At 42.4% G+C, this 27,593-nt stretch overlaps 2 protein-coding genes across 8 annotated transcripts in view; one reads left to right on the forward strand and one right to left on the reverse strand.

Annotated features, from left to right (window-relative positions):
- The window catches only part of LOC138373294 (uncharacterized), a 39,135-nt gene extending 16,300 nt beyond the window's left edge, over positions 1–22,835 (forward strand). Inside the window, exons 2-4 of the mRNA XM_069339434.1 lie at positions 16,860–17,042; positions 18,084–18,200; positions 19,886–22,835. Of these exons, the coding sequence (XP_069195535.1) occupies positions 16,860–17,042; positions 18,084–18,200; positions 19,886–19,957 (372 nt within the window). The 3' untranslated portion in view covers positions 19,958–22,835. The remainder of the gene's footprint in view (positions 1–16,859; positions 17,043–18,083; positions 18,201–19,885) is intronic.
- The window catches only part of LOC138373292 (uncharacterized), a 294,206-nt gene that overhangs the window by 233,369 nt on the left and 33,244 nt on the right, over positions 1–27,593 (reverse strand). Inside the window, exon 5 of one of the 7 annotated variants that reach the window (XR_011231125.1) lies at positions 17,510–17,741. The exons of 5 other annotated variants lie outside the window; for them this stretch is intronic. The gene's annotated coding sequence lies outside the window, so the exon portion shown is untranslated. Of the gene's footprint in view, positions 1–17,509; positions 17,742–26,220; positions 26,408–27,593 lie in introns of those variants that run through there. One more of the 7 variants, XR_011231124.1, reaches the window with a different exon arrangement.

Consider the following 27,593-nt stretch of genomic DNA (forward strand, 5'->3'; position numbering starts at 1 on the left):
TCGTAGATCAGTACATTAAGCTTTACTCGTAGATCAGTACATTAAGCTTTACTCGTAGATTAGTACATTAAAGCTTTACCCGTAGATTAGTACATAAAAACTTAGCATAAGTATTGCATACCATCGTGAAAGCTTCCCTATTATAATTCCTAAAAGTCTTGCAAATGCTCGCCAGTTTTGCATACGTTGCCGATGTTGCCCTCTTATGCGTTTGGGTTTATATGGAGGAATACTCTTTCTTAATTTAGAGCATTTGTCTTCCTTTCAGTCGTGTACTGTCCCTCCTGCCTTCCCCAGTCTCGTCCCAGATCTCAAATTTGCTTAATGTCAAGTAGCCATTTCTCAGACCATCTCCCGCACTTGTTCAGGTCCACCTGTAACATTCTTTAATATCCTCCTGTGTTAGTACGCCTCGTGTGTGTATGATTCACTACCTCACTTGTGTCTATTGAAGTTCAAGTATGTTTATTGAGACAAGAAAGAAATACATCTCGAAGGGATAGAGTAGCTTAGGCTATTTCTACCCCCCCCCCCCCCCTCTTATGTCATCAACACAGTGTATGGAGCCTTGTATTGGTTGTGGTATACCCCTTAACCTTAGAGTAGTAGTTTGGTTATTTTGGCTATACTTATTGTGGGCATTCTGGCCTAGATGGTATAGCGACAACCTCAAATTGAATAAGTCCCAGTGTGTCGGGTAAAGGGAGAATTACAGAATGATTTTAAAAAGGCTTCAAAATATATAAATTAACGGTATTTATTAACAAAATATGAAGTTAACGATTGTATCATTAATTAATGATACAATGATAACATTACTATATATTTCATATTTGCATTTAGTGTTGTAAACGTGACTTCATTTAAGTAGTAAATATTAGTGTCAGTATTGGTGGTGAGCGGCGACCTTACTGTGTTAGCCGCCGCCACCACCACCCACCACCACCTGCCTGACTGAAACCTTGCCCCTTTACTCTCCAGTACAGCTGGGGTTACAGCCCCGCTCCTGTGCCAGGTAAGTCCACTACGGGCTCACCGTAGCCTTGTGTTACATAGAAATTTTTGTTCAGAGTGGCTGAATCTCAAACAACAGCAACTTGGTTCCTTCTCCACTCACAACTGGGAATCCAGGGCGGGACAGAAATGGCTGGGCACGTTTCCTTTCACCTAATGTCTCTGTTCACCTAGTAGTAACATAGGTACCTGGGAGTTAGTCATCTGTTGTGGAGGCTGCATCCTGGGGAGGGTTCGACCGTGGGAGAAGGGGGGGATGAAATACCAACATAACGTATATACATTAACAGGATGCCTCTCCCTCAACCCCCCACCCGACAACGAATTAAATTATAATTACTTTTTTTGTGTGTTCCTCTTCCTCTAGTTCCCACCGTCCCCGTTCTCTACCCCTCCCATCCCATGATTATTCTCTCCCCCACTCTTACCGCCTCTGTTCGCTGTCACTCCTGTGTTTGCCCCATCAGTCAGCCCGCTCTTGGGAGCGACCCCAACGTCAAGAAACACTTGTGCTAAATAAAGTGCTCTAACCTAACCCACAGAACAGAAAACGGGAGGTTATGTCAATTTCGCCAGCCGCTACCATTTTCTTGTACCTCGGTTTTTGGCCGTGTGTAAAGTAAGAGTCAAAATGCGACGTGCTGTAACGAGGAGAGTTGTTGGGTCAGTATATCTTGGTGAAACAGGTACACGACTCCTTGTGTGAAGGTCTGCAGACCCTGACAGTCCCAGAGAAACTTCATCGTCGCTGGAAGACGAGGTCAAGGGCTCTGTGACACACATTCTTTTTTTGTAAAGTCACGATTTCCGCCTGATAATCTATTTTCAGTTATGCGAGCATGTTACCTTTAAAGAAAATTATTCAAAATAATGGCAAACTATAATGTTCTGTTTTTTCATTTATATTTATAGAGTTTATATATATATAATACATATATATATAATATATATATATATATATATAATATATATATAAAGGGGGGTACCACCACTGGTGTAATTATAGGGACCCACAGCCTCAGAGAAGGGAACACAGAGCACTCAGGGAAAAACTTGACATTTAACTCTGAATACGAAAGAGTGTTCACTTCTCCTACCACCCCCTTTTTTTTTTATTATGATGTACACTTTATTATGCAAGGTTATACAGTTACATATCTGATTTTATACAAAAAATGAACATTAAGAGGACACAAGAAAAAGTTCGCTTCCTAGAGGCTGTAGATTTCCTCGAACTCCTCCGACGCCGGGCAGGAACCGAGGATGCAGCGGGCATTTCCCCTCTGGATCGCGACACTGAGGCGCTGAAAGAGAAAACTTGCTGCTCTAGGGTCTCTTGTGGTGTCAATGAGCTTGGAACCAAGATCCTTAAGAAACCTTCTTGCACTCTCACCCCATGGGCCTAGGGTCTCAGACCCTATTGGAACGAAATTGTACCTTTGATCTAATTGCCTGTACTTGACTGACTTTTGTTTTTCTCTGTGTGTCGCTGCGGCTCCTGCCGTGCCGGCAGAGAGGGTGATGTATGTCGTTGCCAGGGTGGATACGCAAGTATAGTCCCATGCTAACTGCCTGCCACCCTTCCACGGACGCAGTGTGATTCCGTCTGGTCGGCCGGCAAAGCTAACAGAGTCACGGTTCAGTAGGTTGCGGGGCTCTCTCTCCGCTGGACACTGAGCAGAGGCAAGGCTTCTTTTAATGATGTCGTTGACTTCGTCGTGTCTAGTGTGCCAACCACCCGATTTTCCACAGTGCAGGCCATGCAATCCATATTCGTCAGCATCTGCCTCGCCGCAAATACACCTGTGAACAGTGTGGATAGGGGCAGCAAGGCGGAGAGCGACTGCAATACGGAGCTCCTGCGGATCAAGACGTGTGCCTGTCGCAGACATAGGGACTGCCAGAAGGAAGTCCCCTGCATGGGGAGCCTGCACAGCTGTGAGGCGTGCACGATCACTGGGGGTTGTTGCTGCCTCCAGCAAAGCTGTGGCTTCTTTGTCTACAATGGGGCTGTCCCAACTGGATTGTTTCTTGGCTTTCGGCATGGCTGGTCTGAGTGCTGGGTCTGTCATGGCACCCCATTTCGTGTCACATTCCGTGTAGTGGGGGTCCTGTATCCCCGCTACATCACTCAGGGTGTCAGGTAGAATTTCCTTAACCAGGTCATCTGATGCTGAGGAGGAAGACAGGAAGGCTGGGACTGCAATTTGGGTGGCGGTGCGGACACCCAAGCCACCGAGCCTGACAGGAAGAGTGGCTTGTTTCCACTGGCATTCGTTGAGAGAGAGGTTAACAACTTTTTCCAGCATGGTCTTCAGTAGGAGGTCATACTCGTCAAGCTTTGGGTTGTTGTAAGATGGGGCGCACCTCAGAAAGTAGGTTAGCCTCGGAAGGGATAGGCATTTGGTGAGGAGATAAAAAGCATCGTGGGCATCGATGTCACCTATTCTGTCTTCCATCCTCCTAAGGTCTGCGATTTTCTTGTCGAGGATCTCCTCAATGGCGTTAGACCCGAGGGGAGCTCCAAGGAGGGTGCTGTTCTCGGCCCTAATGACATGGGCTCCAGGCAAGGCAGACCTTATTCTAGCTACGATGTCTGGGTTGGAGGAGACTACTTCACACTTGGAAGGGTTCAGGACGAGACCCAGGCTTACTTCTTGCTCCCTTATTTTCCTGATATCTGACAAGAGGTGGTCTACGGTGCCAGCTATAGTGCCATCATCCAAAAACCAGATGTTGAACTCGCTGGACAAGCTTTCGGTGATTTCTTTTAAGACTAAGCAGAAAAGAAGGGGAGCAAGAGGATCACCTTGCTGAACACCTTCACATGATCTGATTTCATGTTCACCAAAGAGCAGTTTTGACTCGCCACTGTAGCACGATAGTATGAACGGGTAGAGGGGCCGGAAATGGCGATGTACGGCACAAAGTACTGCATCTCTTCTTACCATGTTGAAGGCATTCTTAAAGTCCAGTTTGAGCAGGGCCTTTTCATCAGAAATGTTTGTGATGTATGCTCGTGCTGCATGGGCAGCCGCTTCACAGCCTTGGGGGATTCCAAATCCTAGCTGGAGATATATATTATATATATATATAATATATATAATATATATATATATATATATATATATATATATATATATATATATATATATATATATATATATAATATATATATATATAATATAAAATATGGCAAGCACTGCTAATGGCTAATGACGACGGCGGCAACACATGGGTTTGGTAACTTTTGTGCGGGATGCTGTGGGATCCCATTTAGGGATCTTGATGCCCAAGATCCGCCAATTGGTGACCCGAACCTCTTGGGAGAGATGGGGATGAATTATATAATTCAAATATAATTCCTTAACTCTGACACTCCTCTAGTCATTCACTTAATGGAGACTTGGCTATGGGAAAACGTTTTCTGTGAATGTGTCATACGTACGAAGTTAACATTTACATGTTAATTAAGAAATGGATCGATAGGCGTTGGTAGGTGTGAGCTGCAGGTGTTGAACCGCAGGTGTGCTGGCTCACTGCTGCCACAGGTGTTCCTGGTTAGTAAGGTTAGTAAATACTGGTTTGGAAACGGTTATAGATTTATTACCGGCGGGTCACATGATAGACGTGGGATCGCTGGATTATCTCATGCGTAGGTTAGATATGTATATGAACTAGAAGGGGGTGTGTACCCAAGTCTATATAAATAAAAATGGAAATGTCCGTTTGTGCATTAACGCTAATCTCCGAAAGTTCTTCACCGATTGCTTTGAATTTTTTACACAACGTTCCATTCGCATCCGAGCAGGTTTTTATATACATACTATATAAATGTCACGTCCGTGACGGTAAAAAAAATGATTTAAAAAAAAAAAAACTTTTTCATGCAAGGGAAATCTTCGTAACCTCTTTACCGATTGCTTTGAAATTTTGACACAACGTTGCATTCGAACAGGCGCGCGTTTTTATGTATCTGTTGTATACATGCCTCGCCTGTGACAGGAAAAAACTTTTTTTTTTAACAATGCCATCTATTGGACGTAAGAGCAACACACGCTGTAATCTCCAAAAGTTCTTCATCAATTGCTTTCAAATATTGACACAACGTTGCATTCGAATAGGCGCATCTTTTTATATAGACGCCACCCCTGTGGCAGGTAAAAACATGCGTTTTTGAAAAACAGCACCATCTGTTGCACATAATAGCAACATTCACGCTATACTAAATATGTCACGAATTCCATTTCAATGTTTCCGATTGCATTAATAAATTTTAGTTTCATAGATTTCGATTTATTTTATTTTTTATTGAATTATTTTGTATGAAATTGTGATGGAATTGAGCTGTGTTGGACGCAATTTCCGATATTTTAAATATTTTCAAAACTGCAAGGGGAGGGGGGGGGGGTGGACAAAATATGACCCATCACCGTTTTCAGTAATTGGCATATATTCGGTATAAAAAGTCGTAATTTGAAACTGCAAATAGGTGCAGAGAGCCAGAATTTGGCTCAAAAAGGACACTCAGGAGTCAAATTTCCGATATTTCAGATATTTTGAAACCTGCAGGGGGGTTTGGGCAAAATATGGCCCATCGCCGTTTTCAGTAATTAGCATATTTTCGGTATAAAAAGTCGTAATTTGAAACTGCAAATAGGTGCAGAGAGCCAGAATTCGGTTCAAAAATGACGCTCCCCCCTTCTCATCACCCCTCTCTCCCCCTTCCAATCACCCCCTCTCCCCCTTCCCATCACCTCCTCTCCCCCTTCCAATCACCCCCTCTCCCCCTTCCAATCACCCCCTCTCCCCCTTCCCATCACCCCCTCTCCCCCTTCCAATCACCCCCTCTCCCCCTTCCCATCACCTCCTCTCCCCCTTCCCTTCTCTCCCTCTCCTCCCCCTCCCCTCCTTTCCCCCACATTCCCCGTCTGGCTTTCATCCTCGAACAGACAAATATTTCCATTTAATACTAAATTATCTTATCACCTTCGAAGTGAAGAGATCTAGGGACTCTGTTAGCTACCTTTCACCAATTTTGTCGGGGGGGGTGGGGGGGGGTGGAGGGGTTTACTACTCAGCCTCACCCCATCTTCATAGGACCTACTCCAACCATCCTATGTCAGTCCCGTACCCCAGACTATCCCCTGTGCCAAGTTGGGTGAGGCTAGCCCCCCAAGCGCCTCACCTCCAGCCCTGAACAGAACCACACTCAAAATCCACGCACATTCTATCAAGAGTTTGGGTGGATATAAATAGGAGCTGCCTCGTATATGGCACAACATAGGCATTCTGCCGTTTATTTTATACTTCTGTTCAGTCACAGTAGCAGTTTGCTTAGTCCAATTTTGAATAACGCATTTTCGCCTATATGGATGGGTTAGACCTATACACAGACAACGGGCTATATTGCTACATTTTCAGAATATTTATAAGCGTATTATTGTTTGTATGACTAGTCGGTAACAGTATAATAACTCATCCTTAAGTTAGGCTTGTCCAAGTTATAAACATAGTGGGACACGCGCTAACAAACGCGTTTGGAACATTATTTGTGGTTGCATCAAGTGATTTATCATTTCTAGAGCGGAAGGCGGCAGCTTCTTGATAGTAGGTGCAGTTTGCATGACGGTAGGCGGCTGCTTCTCAGTTACGAACATTTGCCCAGTGTTTTGAGGAAGGGTTGAATATAGCCATACTTACAAATACGGGCTCACCATAGCCCGTGCTACTTGGAACTTTTTGTTCCAGGTAGCAAATCTTAAACAACAACAAGAGCCATACCTAATACCATGGAAACTATTGAGCCTAATTATGAAACTTTTCGTCAGCGATTACTGCCAGCCTAACACGGTAACTCTCTTCTTTCTCTATTCCCCTCCTACCCCTTTCTCCCTCTTCCTCCCTTCCCCCCCCCTCCCTCTCTTCCTCCCTTCTCTTCCCACCTTCCAACCCTTTTCCATTTCTTCGTAGTTTTTACCAATTGTTGTTTTCACGTGGGTTTTTGATGGCATTAATTAGGATACATAACTCAGTCTAATTTAGAGAGTAGGAACTTGCGGGTCCACGTGCGCTGGCGACGATGAGCTTGTTGTGTAGTGGGAGTTTGGGACGGTAATTATAGATTGTGTGGCCGGTGGCAGCCCAACCCATTCTCTCAACTATATTACGTCTCATTTTATACGCAATGGTTTCCACCGTACAAAGTTCTATGAAAAGTTGCGGCCCACAAATAACCACGTTTTCAGAGTCAGTTGGTTAGGTTAAGTTAGGTGGGTGGCTTGGGTTTTGTACATTCGTGGCAATTCAAGAGAACGGGCTGGTGTGAGACCAGGCATAGTTCATCTCAACCGCCATTCTGGTTGGTTGGTCCGCTATTCTGACGGTTCACGTGCTTTATTAAAAGATCATTTTCAAACGAAGGGGCCAGAACAACACTGTTAAAATATCAACATAAATCAACATAAGTTAAATCAGCATAACTTCAAGTTCAAGTAAGTTTATTGAGACAATAAGATACATCTGAAAAAGGATAGAGTATCTTAGGCTATTTCTACCCTCTTTCAACATAACCACAACGGCTTACTAGGCTTAAATATGCGTCAGTTCACCCTCACCAATATATCCCTCCCATTCCATCCTTACACATTATCTATAGAGCTATCAACACCAAAAGCTCTTGCATCTAAAACATTAATAAGTCCACTATGAGCTCACCATAGCCCTTGTTACTTTGAACTTTTGGTTCCGGGTAGCTGAAATTAAAACAACAACAATAATAATAATAATAATAATATTGCACCCCATCCCACATTTTTTTTTGTACGGCCTACTCCCCCTAGGCTTCCGTGAGTTTGGCTGTTAACAAGTTTCACCTCTGGACTTCTCTGTAGGTTCCTTTTGTTTATCACACTTCAAGCATGCGCGCTTGTCAGAGTGCCCGCGCGTGTGCTCCCACCTGGTGCTGGCCATGGTATCATGTGTGTTGTGGATGTCTTCATGCTGTGAGCGACACTCCTCACGAACTTAATTACTGAATCTGTTGGCGTTACCTAGAAACAGATACGTGATCACAATGTTTATTTATTTATTTAGTTTCCAATTTTGTTTTATTATAGAGATGCGTATTTTAGCCTAAATTTGGTTAAATGTTATCATTAACGAAGTTAACAGTGCAGGGAACAGCAGAGCCCAGCTTGTGTGGGAGGTACTACAGTCATACTTATAAATATCCGGACCAGACACGTAAATTCAACAAGGTTTAACAAGGCGAGTCAGTGTAAGAGTTGGCAGCGTGGGTGTAGAACCCGACCACTGGGTGTCCTTGTTGGCAGCGTGGGTGTAGAACCCGACCACTGGGTGTCCTTGTTGGCAGCGTGGGTGTTGAGCCGACCACAGGGTGTCCTTGTTGGCAGCGTGGGTGTAGGGCCAACCACAGGATGTCCTTGTTGGCAGCGTGGGTGTAGGGCCAACCACAGGATGTCCTTATTGGCAGCGAGGGTGTAGAACCGACCACAGGGTGTCCTTATTGGCAGCGAGGGTGTAGAACCGACCACAGGGTGTCCTTGTTGGCAGCGTGGGTGTAGAACTGACCACAGGGTATCCTTGTTGGCAGCGTGGGTGTAGGGCCGACCACAGGGTGTCCTTGTTGGCAGCGTGGGTGTAGAACTGACCACAGGGTATCCTTGTTGGCAGCGTGGGTGTAGAACTGACCACAGGGTATCCTTGTTGGCAGCGTGGGTGTAGGGCCGACCACAGGGTGTCCTTGTTGGCAGCGTGGGTGTAGAACTGACCACAGGGTATCCTTGTTGGCAGCGTGGGTGTAGAACTGACCACAGGGTATCCTTGTTGGCAGCGTGGGTGTAGGGCCGACCACAGGGTGTCCTTGTTGGCAGCGTGGGTGTAGTGTGTTTTTGTTGAAGGGTTGGCAATGTTGATAATATGAAGCGCGGGTAAACACAAGCATTCATGACTTGTTTCTTTAAAATGACCCCTAAACAGTATTTCGTGACGAAGCTCATGATCTCGCTATGCTTGACGCTGTGTGAAGGTCTGATAGTGACAGCTGCCACCGGGTCACGGCACCATGTTAGGCACCCATGTTGGGGGACCTGTGGTATTTTTATTTATTCCGTCAGTATTTGTGGGTTTAAAATGTTCTGTACCATTAACAACATGGAAATGCAAGCCGTAATTAGGAGACAGACAGAGAGGGGGGGGTAGGGGGGCAGATAGGTAGAGGTGTCCAGTTATATAGGTTGGCAAGTGTCCGAGACGCATCATGTTACAGGAAAAAGTGTTAGTGTCCAAAATATTATTAGCTCTGGAAACTGTTCGTTATAAAATGACAAGATTCCTCCATATTTGCAAAAACGCATTAGTTAAAACAGATTGTTCAGTAAACGTTTTCCAAAACAAAAATCGTTTAGTGCATAACACTGACAGATACACAGGACGTGATTGGTGTTCATTTATGGCTATCAGGGCTAGTGCACTGGGAAGGTTATAGCACAGCTGTGTTCCAAGAAATAGAAGATTCATTTATAGATCAGTGCATACGATATCACCCGAAAGGAATAAATGTCATGTATCCTCCCCCACCCCTACCCCCACCCTCGCGCACGCACGCACGCACATCGGGCCTCGGATGGAGAAGAGGAAAGCTACTTGCGTTCACGTCAGTCACGCACAAGGCTCCTTAATCCCTTTCACTTTTTTGTTTTTGGTATTTTTGCAACGTGCACATCCCGCTTGTTGTGGGGTGTGAAGTGTTGAGGGGAGAGGTGAAGCGTTAGCACTGACAGCGTACCCTATGACACCCGCTCTCTCTACCCAGCCCTCACACCTGAACGCCTTCTACCCAGCCCCCCCCCTCCCCCACCCACCCAACCCTTACTAGTGGTGGTAGTAAAATTCAGTTAATGGTGCCTTCGGACAGTTAGAAAGTTGACCCCCTGAAGCATACATGTTGAGGCGCTGACACAGTGCTCACTCTCTTAATAAGTCTGGTCCATTGCTCTTCGCGGCCTCTTAACACTTTCACGCCCTCACACAGCGTTGAGGGTCCGTTGTCTGGTCTGGTCTGGTCCGTCTGGTCCGTTGCTCTTCGCAGCTACCAGGGAAGGCCCGCGTTGCCAAATTACCTAGACCTATTTTATTTGTATGGTATTGAATCAAAGGCTCGGTGATAGTGTGTGTGCTCAAACGAATCTTTTATCATAAACAAAGTTCATTGGTTTTTTCCTTATAAATATAAAATGACGGAGGAACATTGAGCTTGTGGAGAGTTTATTCATTCATTAATGAATTGCACTGCAATGTATATACTTGGTGCTCGTAATGGATTACAATATGTGGAGGTTTCTTTTATCTGCTTCTGTAATCTGGTGGAAACAGACATATTGTGCTCGACGAGAGGAAGAGGCCAGGGGCGAGTGGGCGCCCGGCCTTCCTAATTTGTTAGGCTACCAACTGCATATATTATAGACAGGCTTTGTTTATTCTTACTCATCCCTATTCATATTACTTTTATTTTATTATTCTTGTCCCCTTGTTTACCTTGTATATTCTTTCAGGAGTCTCTCTTACCCCATCTACCGTTCCTTCATGTATGTGCCCTCTCGGTCAAGCTCTGTTTTTTTTTTATTTATTTATATATACAAGAGTTCCTACATTTTTGTAATGTGAATCACATGGTCGTGCTGCGTGTTTGCATGAGAGGGAAAGTGACCCATCAACCTAAAACAGAGTTGCTGGGTGTTGCTTGGAGGGGGTTGGGTGAAGGGGTGGGGGGTGCCCGTGCGTGTGGACGCCCAGCGATAGTGTGTGTGTGCAGCTGTGGGAGGTGATGGTGTGACCAACAGTGGGCGGCAGTGATGGTGTATCAAGGGGACGAGTGTTGATTGAATTGAGGACACGTGGTGTAGGGGGGGGGGGGGGTTGTGGTTTTTGGAGGCGGTGTGGGGGAAGGACGGTGGTGTGGTGATGGGCTATGGTTGTGGAGGAGGTGAGAGTCGGGAGGGTTGCAGAGGCAGGAGTGCTGAGGAAGTCCGGCAACACGGGGCAGTAGGACAATGGAGGTGCGTATGGTGGTAAGGGAAGACGGGGGTGGGTGTTGCCTGGAACCCGAGAGCGTAAAGGTGCCCTTGAGAAAGCCGCAGATGAGGCTGGACTGTGTAGTTTCTCACGGTAACACGCCCGGGGTCTTGTGGTTATACCATATTCTGGAACTATTGGGTCTAGATATTAATGTAGCATTTATAGTGTTCCCTTGACCTGCATATTTTGTTTAGTTCGCAAGTTCATTCACATTCTTTTTAAACTTATAAGAAGTTGACTTATAATGCACCCACTGATTAATATACGTAATACCACCAAGTATTGACTTGGAGGCACCTTTGACAAACCGCCGGCTTCCTGTTCTCGTCGAGGCCACTAGTGTTAGTGGTCCTCGGTTAATTCAGGTAAGGTGGGTCCACACATACATTGGAGGGCCAGGGGGGGGGGGTGGTCACAGAAGTGGGTGGAGCGGCTAACAGCAAGCCCTAAACAACGCTCTCACGCATACGCCCTACCGGAAGCTATTGCCACAAGTTGATATTTATTGTGGCCAACTGACTATCCAAAACGCGGGCGGGAGACATCTCCCGTCACGCAGGGTTCAGTCGCACCTCCACAGATCTCCACTATCAGCTCTTGATAGTGGTAATGGCTCAAAAGGGCCTCCACTTACGGGCTATTCATGCCCGTGCCACCTTTTAGGTGGCTTAATTTTTATCAATCAATCTATCCAAAACCACCCAAAATGCATTCAAATTCAGCTATTCTTAAATACTGTAGAAGTAATGTTAACCTCGGGATAGAACCCTGAACTGAGGGGTTGTTATTGTTTTGGTTTCAAGTCCATAGAGCGTAACACTATTTGTAGAGACTCCAGGAGCCTTGCTGTATTAAGAAGGAATCCTATTAGGCGCTATGATATTTGGGTGCTGGCCCGTGGAGCCATGTATTGCTTGGATGCAGGTTTAGGGGTGCTGCTCAAGTGGCGACTGTGTTACGGGTGACAGTTGTCTACAAAGTTGACTATCTGCCCAGCCTCTTTGATCTTTCTAATAGTATTGATGGGTAAATGTAAATTGTCATCCACCATTATATTGATGAGTAGAGCATTGGACCGCCTATACTCTATAGGCTTCAAGAGTTTAATCTTTGCCTCCACTTGTTGCTAGTTATCCAGCCTTATGGAAAATTGCAGTAGTTAATCCTGCATATCGTACTATAATGTATGACGAAATGCATTATGAAATACTTTTGAAAGTTCTCATGAAAGTTTATTTTATTACAAATGTTTTGAAAAATCTACAGCGAATAAAAAAAAAGTAGTGAAGCTATGCGGAATCATAAGTGTTGTAATGATCACTAGAGCGGTGGTGATGTCATGTGTGGAGGAGGGAAGCAAGATGTAGAATAGTTTATTGAAATTTGAGACGTTCAAACCGAGTCATTCATTCACTCTACGTTTCACACTAAGCAACAACAGGTGAACCTGTTGAAAGTTAGCCATCTTCATTTGAAAGTTAGCCACAGCAGTTGTAGTCCACCGCAGTGCATGAACTTATAAACACAATTCCTCTTAAACTTCTCTTGCTCATATTTATACTCATTGCATATTTCTTATCATACTCATCCCGTCCAGTTTCTGGCTTTCCTCTCCGTCATCTCAAATTCCACTTGAGGCACTCTGAGCCACACCATTCATTCGCTCAGCATGAATTCGTCTCAGACCATTCGTTAGTTTTAACTTTAACCATTTGAACTTGATCTTTCCGTGACCTATTAACTCTATCCTCTTAGTACCACAGTTGCTTCTCGGAATTCCAATGATCAGTGCAGTCAACAGCTAAATAGTCCAGTGTTCTAGGATTTTTTTAGCAGGATTGAACAGCGACATTTACAAATTTGCAAACTATACAGTATTATTGAGTATCTATAATTTACCGATTTTATAATTGTTTACCTATGATCATTGCACCTTTGAGTGTTAATTAGTGTCTACACCAACCAAGGGTGATTTTGAAGAGCTAACTTTAGGAGTTAAGTTAGGAGCTAGTTAGGAGTTAGGAGCTAGTTAGGAGTTAACTTTAGTTAGTTAGGAGCTAACTCCCAAGGAACCATGGGAGAGAATCTAAGAATGTCTTGTATGGGAGTATTCATGGAGATACGGGTCGAAAGTGACAGCTGAGCAGCAGTTTTAGACTCCATCATGAGAAAGATTGTCTGGACCGCTCTTAAGAGGTTGCCCCACCTAGGAGACATTATAAATGTGTGGTATAATCCCACATTGTTAGTTAGGAAAAACCTTTTATTGTGTTAATACTGTTTTAAAAAAAATCCCTGATTTGCCCTCAAGATTAAGGTAAGTTTGAGTGTTGCAAGATGTTCCTCTCTTTGGCAGTCCGTTAACTTGAGACTATTAAAGAGAATCGTAACTGCGTCTGGGTACAAATGACAGGAAAACTTGCTGGGAAAAAGACATTCACAATTAATCTTTGCAGTAGTACCAACTTCTAGTTCTGTGAAATATTCAATTTATTAACGTCTAATTAATTTATATAGACCTTGTACATTAATGAAAGCTATGTTTGGCAATAATTCTGGCTCGTAAAGAGAACGGAATTAGGTCATGCAGTTTATTGCCGTTTCTTATGTATTGGAAAAAGTAGATAGCCCTGATTCCGTTAATGTAGTATTGTTAGACGGCGCTTCCGCTGCTTTAAGCTATACATGGTATGTATAGTTCCTGGGAGAGTGACCATATGCAACCCATCCTCCAATAAAGACTACATAGCCTTCTGTTGTGTCTGGATACTTAAGTTCAATATGCTGGGAGAGGGAGAGGGGAAAAGAGAGAGGGGAAGAGAGAGAGAGAGGGGAAGAGGGAGGGGGAGGGAGGGAGGGAGGTAAGTAGTAGTAGTAGTGCAATCAGGAATATGTTTGAACAGAAAAACAATCACATCTCTCTCGAAGAGGCGTTGTGGTGCATTCCCAATACCTGACTCCACCACATGTAAAACAACGAAGGATTAACATTCTAATGCCGTCTCAAATGAGCATTCTTACCGAGCCATTAATGCAGTTCAGAGAAGCGCCGATGCCCTTTTTTCCAACATTTACTGCACCATCAAACCTCGAAGGGCCGTTGACTTTGACAGTCTATAATAGTTTGTGTGTTTTATTGATAACATTAGCCCAAAATTATTATAAGTAGTAGTGAAAAAGACTTATGTAAGGGTTGTTAAGTTGAAAACTACAATATCTTAATTGTTTATATCTAAACTTGTAAATGTAAAGGCCTACTTGTGGAAAATTTGAAAATAAATTAACGAAAAATTGATTTTGCACAGTATTCGAAAAACTCTGTATTCAATTTTAGCACTAGTGCATAATTACCAGTTGTAATATCAAGATGAAAATACGTGTGTTGTTGGTTTAGTTGTCGTATAGTGTATAGTGTAAAGGCTAGTCGCAGGTGGAACATGACACCCCGCTCCTGTGCCAGGTAAGTTACGGGCTCACCATAGCCCGTGCTACTTGGAACTTGTTCCGAGTAGCGAATCTTAAACAACAACCACCACCACCACCACCTGGAACATGAAGTTTACCGAGTGGTGAGAGGAACGCGGAGCCTGCCACCTCGCAGGTGTTGAGGGTATCGCGTCACACGCAAAAATAGCGCTGATGAGCGGTGGTGCGAGGCTCACACGCCTGACCTTACTACACCCCCGTTACCTCCTTAGTACCTACCGCCACATGCTGCCTGCCTGCCTTCCTCCCGCCCTCACCTATCCCCCGCATGTTGCCTGCTTTGCGGTCCCCCCCCCCACCTATCACCACATGTTGCCTGCTTTGCCACCCTTCCCCCACATGCTGCCTGCTTTGCCACCCTTCCCCCACATGCTGCCTGCCTTGCCACCCCTACCTATCCCCACATGTTGCCTGCCTTGCCGTCCTACCCCCCGTATGTCGCCCGGCTTGCCTCCCCCCCCCCATATAATGCCTGCCTTGTCGCCCTCCCTCCCCCCCCTCCACATGCTGCCTGCCTTGTCGCCCTCCCTCCCCCCCTCCACATGCTGCCTGCCTTGTCGCCCTCCCCCCCCCCTCCACATGCTGCCTGCCTTGTCGCCCTCCCCCCCCCCCACATGCTGCCTGCCTTGTCGCCCTCCCCCCCCACATGCTGCCTGCCTCCTGCCCCAACCCCCACATGTTGCCTCCTCCCTGCCCCAACCCCCACATGCTGCCTGCCTCCCATCCCTTACCCCCCCCCCCCCACATGCTGCCTGCCTCCCACCCCTTACCCCCCACATGCTGCTTGCCTCCTGTCCCTAACCCCCACATGCTGCCTGCCTCCCACCCCTTACCCCCACATGCTGCTTGCCTCCTGTCCCTAACCCCCACATGCTGCCTGCCTCCCACCCCTTACCCCCACATGCTGCTTGCCTCCTGTCCCTAACCCCCCACATGCTGCCTGCATCCTGCCCCTAACCCCCCACATGGTACCTGCCTCCCACCCCTTACCCCCACATGCTGCTTGCCTCCTGTCCCTAACCCCCCCACATGCTGCCTGCCTCCTGTCCCTAACCCCCCCCCCACATGCTGCCTGCCTCCTGTCCCTAACCCCCCCACATGCTGCCTGCCTACCACCCCTTACCCCCACATGCTGCCTGCCTCCTGCCCCTAACTCCCCACATGCTGCCTGCCTCCCATCCCCTACCCCCCATATGCTGCCTGTCTCCTGCCCCTACTCCCCCACATACTGCCTGCCTGCCTCCTGCTTCTACCCATACATGCTGCCTGCCTCCCACCCCCTACCCCCGCATGTTGCTAGCCTCCCAACCCGACTCCCACATGGTGCCACATGTTCATGGTGACCAAAAAGGTCAGAGCCATCATGTCAGGTGATTGAGGGTTTAAGATGGGACCCAGAAGCAGGAGTTAAATTCCCATAAGCACTAAGATGCGAGTTAGGTGAACATTCCAATTGTAAACTATGTGAACAAGAGCTGAGATATACTCTCCAACACTATATCTGTGATTGCCCTGTTATAAGTGACTTCAGACCAAATGGTATGAGGTACTTTGAGCTCTGTAATTACTTCATACACTCAGGAATATTGGAAGATATTCTTGTGCTGTACCCAGATTTTGCTCGTGGAGGCTAATAGCTAATAGTGGAGGCCTTCCATTTCATATTTTCTCCTGATTTTTTAGTCAGAGTTTGTTTTTTTATTTAAGCTGGTATTTTCTCCCCTGATTCCATGTATGACTAACCGTCCTGTGAGATGGTAATATTAGATGAACTTGTATCTAGTTTTTGATCTACACTGTATAATCTTTCATATGGAATGGGATAGCAGCACATTGCTGTGTATACCTAATTTTGTTAATAAAAAAAGTGTTGCAGTTTGTTTTTGAGTGGGTGTGTGCATGGCATTAAATTGATTGACCTGTCGCTTAGAATGGTGTAGGTGTTGTATTGGGATAGTAAAACAGTGATTTCTTATTTTAATCTTTCTGAGTATGGTATCGAGAGTTGTCAATTATTTCTTGCTGGAATCCATAGTAAAAAAAAATCTACAGTTTGAGAGTCAACCCATGTGTGGCTTGAGATCACAAGACAGACTGGATATGTATCATTCATTCAAGTTTGTACCAAAATCAACTTTGATCATTTTCAATTATTTAATAAAAAACATGCCATTCTGCACATTAGTTGTTGCCAACATAAACTTGTATATATATACGTATACAGTATATATATCACATCTAACTGGAATTATCCATTACAGATTTTGGCCTTCATCTGCATTGCCTTACTGCGACAGTACCATCTCCATTTTGGGTCTGAAAATTGGGCCAGCAGTCTAGAGGATCGTAGGCTGGTTGGCATCATCGCCATTGGGTCGTCCATCCTCATTTCTCTACCTCTGCTTCTTGCCTACATCTTCTTTTCGCATGCATCCAATCTACTGGTAAGTTATACTTAATCTTGTTTCTTTAAGTTGCATGTATTCCCATATTAACAACTGCATTTTAATTAATTAGTCAATTTTTCAGGAAACTCCTCAAACTAGCCTTCATGATAATTTTTAACAAAAAAGTACAAGTATTTAGGTGTATTTGCTTAACAGTGTGAGAAATATTACAGAAATATTAAAATTTGGTTTCTCGTTCATGGGCATGATAAGTTTGTATTTAGACTTACCGAGGCCCCACAAGGCCAACTATTGACCTTCATGATTACATGATTACTGTTGAACACAGTAATCATGCACAAAGGGTATGTTTAGTCGAATGTTGATTTTCTTGTCCAAATCATGAATACATTTAAATTATTATGAGCAGAAATAGAAAAGTTATTCATGAATGCATGCATGTTCCTTAGACATTACCTGCTAAATCGTTGTCAAATATGATGCAAGGTTAAAAAATTTCAGTATTAATTTCACTATGATTTACAGTTCTTGAACACAAATCATTAATTATTGTTTGAAGTAACATCAGAAATTTTTGCTTGCGAGATATTTTCAGCATGTGAAATCACCAATACACAGACCACAATTGTACTGTATAACCAGTTATTATATTTAATGTGCTCCCAAGTGAATACTTAAAAAATTACACACCGAGTGATATTCAGTGTAGCAGAGGAAATACTCGATTCAAGAAATCTGCGAAAGAAGCAAGAAAGAGTTCATAATTAGTAAGGGTTTAAATATTAAATTATATAAGAATATACGGAGAGAGGAAGTAAAAGAGGAGATAAAACTCAGGAGAGAAAAAGCCAAATATGTATGGAGGTTTAAGAATAGGGAGAGATGAAAGAGAATATACAATTTTAAAATTTGAATTTGAGTACACTTAAAAATTTTCTTAATATATATAGAAGCCGAGATTTCTTTACTCAGTATGTGATGTTGATGAGAATTGCTATTGAAAGGTAATATTTGTTTATATTTCACAGGAATATTAATACTATTTAAAATTGTCTTCATTCGATAAATTTCTTACAGGAAGTGCTGTATTGCTTCACAGCTGCCATCATGAATATTGCTGGTGGAGCCATGGCTATTGAAACCTACCAGAACATGGGTAACAGTGAAAGCACAAAAGCTGGAATGGCCATGGGGGTAAGATTAATTATATGAGTGTTTTTGTATGGTGGGGAGTTTCACACACAGGTGTACATAAGTGCCTTGATAAGCATGATTAACACTTGTAAAGGCCAATTAGATTTGCTGTTAAACTAGTACTGGAAAATGAGAACAAAAAATGATTATTAGAGCTATTGATCAGGTAAATAGGGGCTTGTGTAAAGCCAGGACAAGACATTGCAAGAGGAAGCTGAATGAACAGAAAAGATTTGCTACATTTTTAATGGTAGAAAATCATCAAATCAAATTCAATGTCAGATAGACAATGTTAACATTAGCAATAAAAATCAGGGAAAGTTCCTTGGCCTATATATATATGAGACTGAACTTCAGCACCCACTTACAACACAGCCAGTCTCAAAAACGGTCAGTATATTTTCTAAAATCAGATGTTATGTTCCCCCACTCTGCTCTCCTCTAATTATACAGTACTACATGCTAATCTATCCCTATCTTACATAAGGTATCTGTGCATGGGGTTCATCCACTGCAAATTACCTTAAGCCCATCATCACTCTGCAAAAATCTGCTATCAGAACTATAACAAACTTTGGCTTCAGACAACACACAGCCCCTCTGTTTAAGTCCCTTAACATGCTAAACATACACTCCACACATTCTCGTGTGCTATTTACATGTACAAAACCTTGTTCCTAAAGCCTAATCTTGATCTGAAACTTTTTCTTGATAGGTGTAATAGTACCCATGAGCACCACACCAGAAATAAATATCTCCTTTATATCCCCAGTGTCAAACAAACTCTTTGCAAACACACCATGCAAATAAAAGGGCCCAGTCTTTGGAACTCGCTCCTCGACGAAATAAAAACTTGTCCAACCTATGCCCTATTCAAAAGTAAAACCAAAAATTACCTAATTTCATACTAATAGTTTCCTACCTTGTGCTTCAAACTTGCATTGTATCTTGTACTACCCGCTTCCACAGTATTAGTACTTAAGACATATATCTTTACCAGTGTGATCACCTCTGTCAGTTTATATTGTAGTTATTTGTAGATATAAAACCTTGCTACAATGTGCCTTTTCATCTTAGCTGATTGGTTAGATTAAGGACCTGCCTGAAAAGCTATGCATGTTAGTGGCTTTACAAGGATGTACAAATACCAATCTTATGTAATTTCACCAATCCACTGTACCTACTTGTAAATTATTATTATTATTATTATTATTATTATTATTATTATTATAATATACATAAGCTTTGTGCCCAACTACCTAAATTAATTATTTTAGAATTATCACCAAGTCATTCACTAACATTTGCCTGTTCATGTGGCTGTGAATTAGTATTTGCTGTTCCTTTGAGAGGTATATAATTTTCAGCTGTCTACTTCCCTCCTAGGTCTAGTACAGTATAATCATTCCTAGCCCTTGTGCTTGGTTATATTTCCAACAATTCCTCATACTATGCATATTTTCCCTGCCTTCTTATATATCTACATTGTCACATTGCTTGATGGCGTATATTGTTAAACCACAGTCAGGTTTTGCTCTAGTATATATGGCAGGTAACTGCTGATAGGCCAGAGGCAATAATTGCATTAGTTCAACATTGTACTTATTATCAATTTAGGCAAAGCTTGCATTTTCAGATTAAGAATCTTTTAGTGTATTTAAAAAAAAACTGTCCTTCCTTTTCAGTCAATGATGATCATCAACGCTATTGTATACCTTATTGATGCTGGCACAGGCACCATTGCTAACCGCAAGTAAGGCAGAAAATTTTATCACAAGCCACAAGGATGCATATATGGTAAACAACTTACAGACGTAGGATTGTTAAAAATAACATAACAAATTTCATATTTATTAATATATGTTGATTAAGTGTATAGTAAGAATCTGAATTTCATTGAATCTTATCATTTTCATGTATATTATGATAAATGCCAAATGAGATTTGACATGAAAAAGGAAATTGTTCAGCATTTTGTCACGTGAAACGGTTTTTAATTTGTATGCTTCTGCACTATTTAATGTTTTATTTATATGTAATCTCTATTATTTTCATACATATTGTTGACTTTACAGATAATGTAACAATTTATTAAATTAATCATATTCAGAAAGTTCATCTCTTTGAAAGTTTATATTTCTCTCTTATACAGTACAGTATTTTTTTTTTTTACCCAGAAAGTTTATATCAATGTGAATTGTTTGATCTTTTTTCCTTGTATAGAAATTGTCACTTATTTTCTGTAAAATATGACTGCTTTTTATAGTGGAGATAAACATAAAATTTTGCATAAATATTAGAGTACACTCTACTTTGAATAATGTCTCCTTCAATGTGTTTAATTCTTTAGGCCCTAAAATCATAAAGAAATATTTAACACACTCATAACAGGTTTAAGGAACTTATAACTGGCTTACCATAGTTGCCTAAGATTTCAGTGCTTGTCATAGTTCCTCTTGATGTCCATAACAATAGCCTTAAGATAATTTCTATATTTTTTGTGATTGATTCAAAATTATATTCTCTATTTTTTTATAAATTTATATAAAATATATTTTAAATGCAATACATCATGCCACAAAATCAGCATTACATTGAAAATGTGGGAAAATACAGTAGTGTAAATGTTTTACACATAAGATGTAATTATACACTACCGTTTCATTTTGTTCAAGCTCTGATGTGTACTTTTATTTACTGGTACTTTAAATCAAATCCTGTTTCATAAATTTTAGTAAAGTACAGTATGAGGCACTCCAAGCAACAATGTAATATTCAGTTGTAGGATTTATCAACCATAAACAGTGGACTCCCATTGAAACGGAACGTTATGCACCATAAAACCAGATGCAATTGAAGAAGTCTGTTCTGGCAGCATGAGCATTATATTAGTTTGCAACATAAAAATAGTCTTCTGATATATTAAACCCATGCTGGACTGGAGTTTGGTGCTAATAAACTTGGTTGAAAATCATCAAAACATTTAAATATACAGTATATTTAAGTGATTTAGGTAACAAAATGTGTTCAAATACATGTTCTAGTTTTGTAATAATATAAACATAATTATGATTGGTTAGATATAAAAGAACGTCACTTGTAGTAGAGAGGTCTAGGTCTCTAGAGGTCTAGTACAAATCGGTTTGTTCAAATGGGAGTACTGTATACAATTAAATAACTCAATACTGTACAGTACGTATCTCCATCTTAAATTCAAAACTTTAACAATTTCAAGAAGTAAATGTACTTTACAGTGTACTAAACGTGTGCACTTTAGTGTTAAGAGAGTTGCTCGGAGTTTCTCATATGTACAGTAGTGTGTCCATTTAAGTGTACATTTCCATACAGCCTATGGAAATAAAATTTAATATACTTATAGTTAAATAAACAATAAGTTAAATCGGAATATAGGTACAATAGTTTTTTAATAAGTTAACGGATATAATTTTGGGAAAAAAGTAAAAACTATACAATTTCGTAGCCCTTTTTTTAAAGTTCTGTATTCAAATACCAGTACTGCACTTTACATAATAGCTATTATAAATTAATAAGTGTCAGATGTGTAGCTTGATGCTTATACCTAATAAGAGTACACCTTTTATACATTGAGTTGCAGAATAGCTCTGACTGCAGATGTTAGTGCAGCTAGAAAGGCTTATTACTCGTAATGGGCTGCGTACAGTATTGGTAGACATGCAATTCTCGGTCCTTCATGTGTCATATGTATTAATATTATTATATATATATATTTTGTATCAAGTTCTATACATAATGTGGTAACCTATGGGTTGAGGAATATTAGATTTCTGGATGTACTGTAGTAGTATACAGTGTTCCAAAATAAGTCTATATTGAGGTTAAATTAAATTTCTTGTATGTGATTCCTGTATAATGCACTTCATATACATCTGCAGGTTGTATGCTGTATTTTAAATGTTGAGCATAGATCAGTTAATCATAAATAACCTTAATCCATCTTATCATTTCATGTATAGTGTTAATAATTATGATTTTAAAATTAAATTGCATATTCAATACTGCATTTTGATAAGATATCTAGAACTGTGAATGAATATAAGGTATACTGTACAGTATATAGAGTACTGTACTGAAGTATATATATGTATGTATGTATAATTATATGGGCATGTTTCCTTACACTTGATAACTCTGTTAACTTAGCCATGAATAGATTGCCGAGAATTAGGGGACCTGGAGAAAGCCAGGCATTGGCCTAGGAAGACCTCGATAACCTCAACAAGCTTCCTGTCCTGACAGTGGCAAACCATATAAAAAAAATGCATATAATGCATACATACATTATACTTGTGCATGAAGTATGGTATGTTTATATAATGTTCGTATTTTCTTTCGTGCAGTTTGCAACATACAAAAACAGTACTAGGTATGTAATTTGTCAAACATCTTTTTAATCAAGGCTTTTTATTATTACATAAAACTTAACTACTGATTTACTGGTATTGTAGTAAACTATCTATGGTAGTTATAATACAGAACCATTATATAAGCAGGCTTCATAAGTATATTTTATTCCCAAGATTTTTCACTTGGCCAAAGAAAAAATAATTAGCCCATATTTCTGTATGTTTTATAATAAAGCTATACTTGCATAAATTTTATATCATACAAACCCAAACAGACAATAAGGTACCAGCTTTTAATATGGAAAGAGGAGCACAGTTTACAGATAAAGACCTTCCCAAGCAACTGCCTTCTTGTAGTTGTGGGGTTTGAAAGCTTTGTTTGGACCCAGTAGGCTCTGCTGGTGAGTTCCTTTGGCATATGGTTCTTTGGTTTAGGGATAGGGGTAAAATGGGAGGTTCAGTGGGGCCTGAACTAAATCGATTTGCTTATCTGACTAGCGAGCCTAGCGAGTCTTTTTACCAAAGGGCATTAAAGGGTTGTTCTCCCCATTGGTCCCTGGGTAACCGTTCAGACTACTAGTCTCCTGTTGGGGCCACCAGGAAAAAGAAGTTTAATTTCTCAGATTTATGCAGATTTAATACTCATTCCTCAACTTCTGAGTCTTTGTATACTCACCTAGTTGTGCTTGCAGGGGTGGAGCTCTGGCTCTTTGGTTTGTGGGACCGTGCCCATGAGTAGCCTCCTAGTTAAAGTTCTGTGCCCCCTCCCCTCTACCTTGAGGAGGATGACCTGCTTGCCCCATGGTTTTTGCTGTGTTGGGCCCTGACTGCTCTGCTCCTTGATTGCCCTAACGATAAGTTTTGTTCCTTAAGAATTTGTAGATTAAAATGACATATACTGTATGGTCTCCATCTTTCTGCTCTCACATTGGCATTCTGGATGATAACTGATGAATATTCTGTGATAGTGTTTATTTATATACAAATATATAATACTGTATAATAATATATATAATTATATATAATATATATATTATATATTATATATTCTGGGCTTAGTGCCACCTTTTGATAATTACTGTAGTAGTTCCATAGTTTTATCTAAATTAGATTGAAGTGTAAATTTAAGTCTATATATCATTTTCAGGCAAAGAGTAGGAGGGGTGCTAATTATACAGCAGGCCTGTGTATAGGCATAAGAGCACTCCTGCAGCTACATCCAGTGGTCTGGAATTATATCCTATAATTTGCTCAGCATTATAAAAATATCGATGAGATCAGCCCTGTCATTTCTGGGTTGCAGTGATGTTAGTCTTGTGGCCTTTTTGTCACATTCGCCCCATACAACGTAGCTAAAGGGAACCCCAGCACATATTTGGAGGACCCCAAACTCACTGCTGGGCCTCTCGAGAGTAGTAGAGCAGGGTGGAGATTTACATGGTAGTCTACTAGCCTGTTGTCCTGCCTCTTGTAAGCTTTTCAGTGTTCAGCACTGCTGTAGTATTGTACTGTATGTAGCAGGATCCCAACAAACGTGCAATATAATGGGTCACTGGTTACTGCACCCTGTGACAACATAAATTATCACTTGAACTCATTTGGGACTTTGAAGTTAACCACCGAACCAAGGAGAGGATATGTACCCCTAATAGCTTATCAGTAACTTACTATGTACTCATTAAGAATTACATCAGCACTGAACTGAGAGTCTTGACTGGTCTGTGGAAATTGACCTATTGCCAGGTGCTCCACACACCCAGAAATAGAAACCATACCTTATAGCCTCCTCCTACAATATTCCCACACTGTAAGGTTTGTGTAAAGTCTGCTCCTGTTCCATCAAGCAGTCATCAGGTGTCATTCTTATTTTACATGTTGCTCTTGGCACGAAATTCTTCCCTGCATCGCTGTCCTTGTTCTCCTATGGGGCTTTCTGACACCACACACTTCTAGGACCTTCTCTTGGCATTTCGGTCTTCACTTCTCTGACCATTGCACTGGTACATAAATGCCACTAGAATCCAAGGTGATTGTAGCATGCATCTCCTGTGCCAGGTAAGTACGACGGGCTTACCAAAGACCGTGCTGCTTGGATTGTTTTGTTCCAAGTTGGTGAGCCAAAGCACTTGGGCTGGACGGTAGAGTGACCATCTTGCTTCATGGAGGTTAGCGTTCGATCCCCGTCCGTGCAAGTGGTTGGGCACCATTCCTTTCCCCCCGTCCCATCCCAAATCCTTATCCTGACCCCTTCTAAGTGCTATATATATATATATAGTCGTAATGGTTTGTCGCTTTCTCCTGATAATTATCTCTGATTTGCTGAATCTAAATCATCATCATCCTAGGTGACTAGATCACATTCATTCCAAACACATACCACTTACGGGTTATTCATGTCCATGCCACCTAATGGGTGGCTTAATCTTCTTCAATCAATCAATCTTAGGTGACTGGTAGTCACTGTATAAAGGGCCTCACGGGTTTGAGGTGACCACTATAATTGAATGCCTGTACATGAACACTTCTCCTATCACTGTAGGTGTAATTATCATCCCAGCTGAATTTTCACACCGAGTTTAGTGTTTCTCCCTTCACTGAAGAAATAAGGTGGTTCTAATCGTAGGCTATGTCATAAATGCTGCCACCACAATGTCCCTGTAGTAACTGCCTCTCTGTCATGGCACTGCATTCTTACCTTCTATAATTAATCCTCTTAACTGGGACTGTTCACTCAGTGATGAGAGTTTGGTGGTGAGGGTGACGCTGCTTCACTCATGTATTTCACTAGAGCTTTTCATAGTGTGGATGTGAAGAAAGTGATCCCACATCACTACCATTCCTCGATGTGTCTGGACTCATCAAACAGGACTCTACACCTGGCACATTACTATAGCTCGTGGAAATGAGACTTAGTAACATTATTGGGCACGGCCATTCCCAGTGACAGCTCTACATGCATGGCCTTATTTTTAATATTTGGCTTCATCACACTGTCAATGCATCAAATAAGGAATGTCTTGCAATTCGACTACCCTCTTCAAGTGACTGGTAAGGCAGTGGCCTTACAGCTCGCCCTTGAGAGCCACGTGACCTCAGGTCACTCCTACATCTTGGCCCTCTGGATCTGGCCCTGCTCGGTAGGCATGACATTCTGCCAGGTGCGTCGACACTACTGGATGCCATATATATTTAAAATACCCTGGCTAGGCTTAATTCTGGGATCATTTTTTGTTTCGTTCTGCACTCTTCTGTGGCGGAAAGTTTGTCACGTGCGTTAAGGAATTCTGGAACCAATGTCAATGTTCCATAGTGTTTGGTAAATAATTCACATTTGTGGTGAACCAGTTAGTTTTAGCATTGACCTTTTAAATGATAATGTGATGTCTTACTACAGACAAGTGTTAAAATGTAGGGAAAAACAAGTGTCATTAGACAAATTCTTAGTAAAACAAGCAAGTCCTAGTGGTATGCAGGCAAAATGTGGCAGAGTGTGCATACCAGTGAAGTCCTCACTGCCTGATGTGATAATGGAAGGGGACTCCCCTTCTAAACAGTAACTCCTCTCTTCCTCCCACCTCCTCACCATCTTCCATACGCCTACAGCATTCAACAGCAAGGTAAGTAATAACTTGAACATAGTTTTGTAGGTTTATTTAGATGAATTAGGTATAAAAATTTAGTTTGATGTGGGGTTTTTGGGGTAGTCAGGAACGGATTAATTCATTTCCCTTTATTTCTTATGGGGAAATTAGCTTCGTAATGCGAGTTTTCGGAATACGAGGCGTCTCCAAGAACCAATTAAACTCTTAAACTGAGGTATGCCTGTAAATGGAACAAACCGTATACCATTTAGTCACAAAGACACGGGCAGCAGAACATTGGACAGGTGATGGAAAAAAAAGGGGGACAGAGGGAATATCAGAATGAATCAAGAGAGCAGTAGAGTTATAGGTCCCAGCAAAAGCCAGGGTAGGTGGGGGGGAGAAAAGAATAGCCAAGAAAGCGACCAAGATGAGCACCAATCATCGGCTCCTGGAGACAGACACAAAGGGGCGAAAACTGTGAAATCAGAAGTTGGAGTTCATGGAAATTGGTGTAGTATCCACGAATATTCCATTGAAGAATAGACATCGACAAAAAGAGAAAGGACAGCAACAGAGAACAATGAAGAAACAAAGGTTAAAAGTAACACACCATGTTAAAAAGATCAGGGTCAGAAAAGTCAGGGTTAGGGAGCATGGGTAAACTGAGTAAGGATGGAGGGAAAGGAGCGGGAGGACAGACCAGAGGCAGACGGACGGGGTCCAGAGGAGGAGAAGACAACCGAGAGGGACGGTCAAGGACAGCAGGAGGAGGAGGGGCAGAAACCGGGGAGCGTACCGCAGCAAGAGCAGCAACCGAGAGGAAAGCGAGGGCCAAAGAAACCTCCATAGCAGGAACAGGGGGGCCCAACCACCGAGACGGGAGGGGACAGAGTGATAGAGTTAGAGGTGGGGGCGAGGAAGAAAGCGACGCCTTCTTACATGCTGGAGAGGAGGAAGGAGAGGAGCCAGGCTTATGTTTCTGACCCAGAGAGACAGGTGTTCCAGCAACAATGTACTGGGCGACAGACTCGAGCGTCTCAACAGGAGAAGAAGAACGAGAGCAAACAACACGAAGATTGCTGGGAGGATGGACAACAGCCTGTACAGACAGGCGGCGTGGCGAGCCAAGAGACGGGGTAGAAGGGTGGGAAGGAGGATCGGAGGGATACCTGGTTGATACCTGGTTGATGGGGTTCTGGGAGTTCTTCTACTCCCTGAGCCTGGCCCGAGGCCAGGCTCGACTTGTGAGAGTCTGGTCCACCAGGCTGTTGCTTGGAGCGGCCCGCAGGCCCACATACCCACCACAGCCCGGCTGATCCGGAACTTCTCTTAGAAAACCGTCCAGTTTCCTCTTGAAGATGTCCACAGTTGTTCCAGCAATATTTCTTATAGTCGCTGGGAGGACGTTGAACAGCCGCGGACCT

This window comes from Procambarus clarkii, chromosome 41 (genome assembly GCF_040958095.1).
Source record: "Procambarus clarkii isolate CNS0578487 chromosome 41, FALCON_Pclarkii_2.0, whole genome shotgun sequence".
Taxonomy (NCBI): Eukaryota; Metazoa; Arthropoda; class Malacostraca; order Decapoda; family Cambaridae; genus Procambarus; species Procambarus clarkii.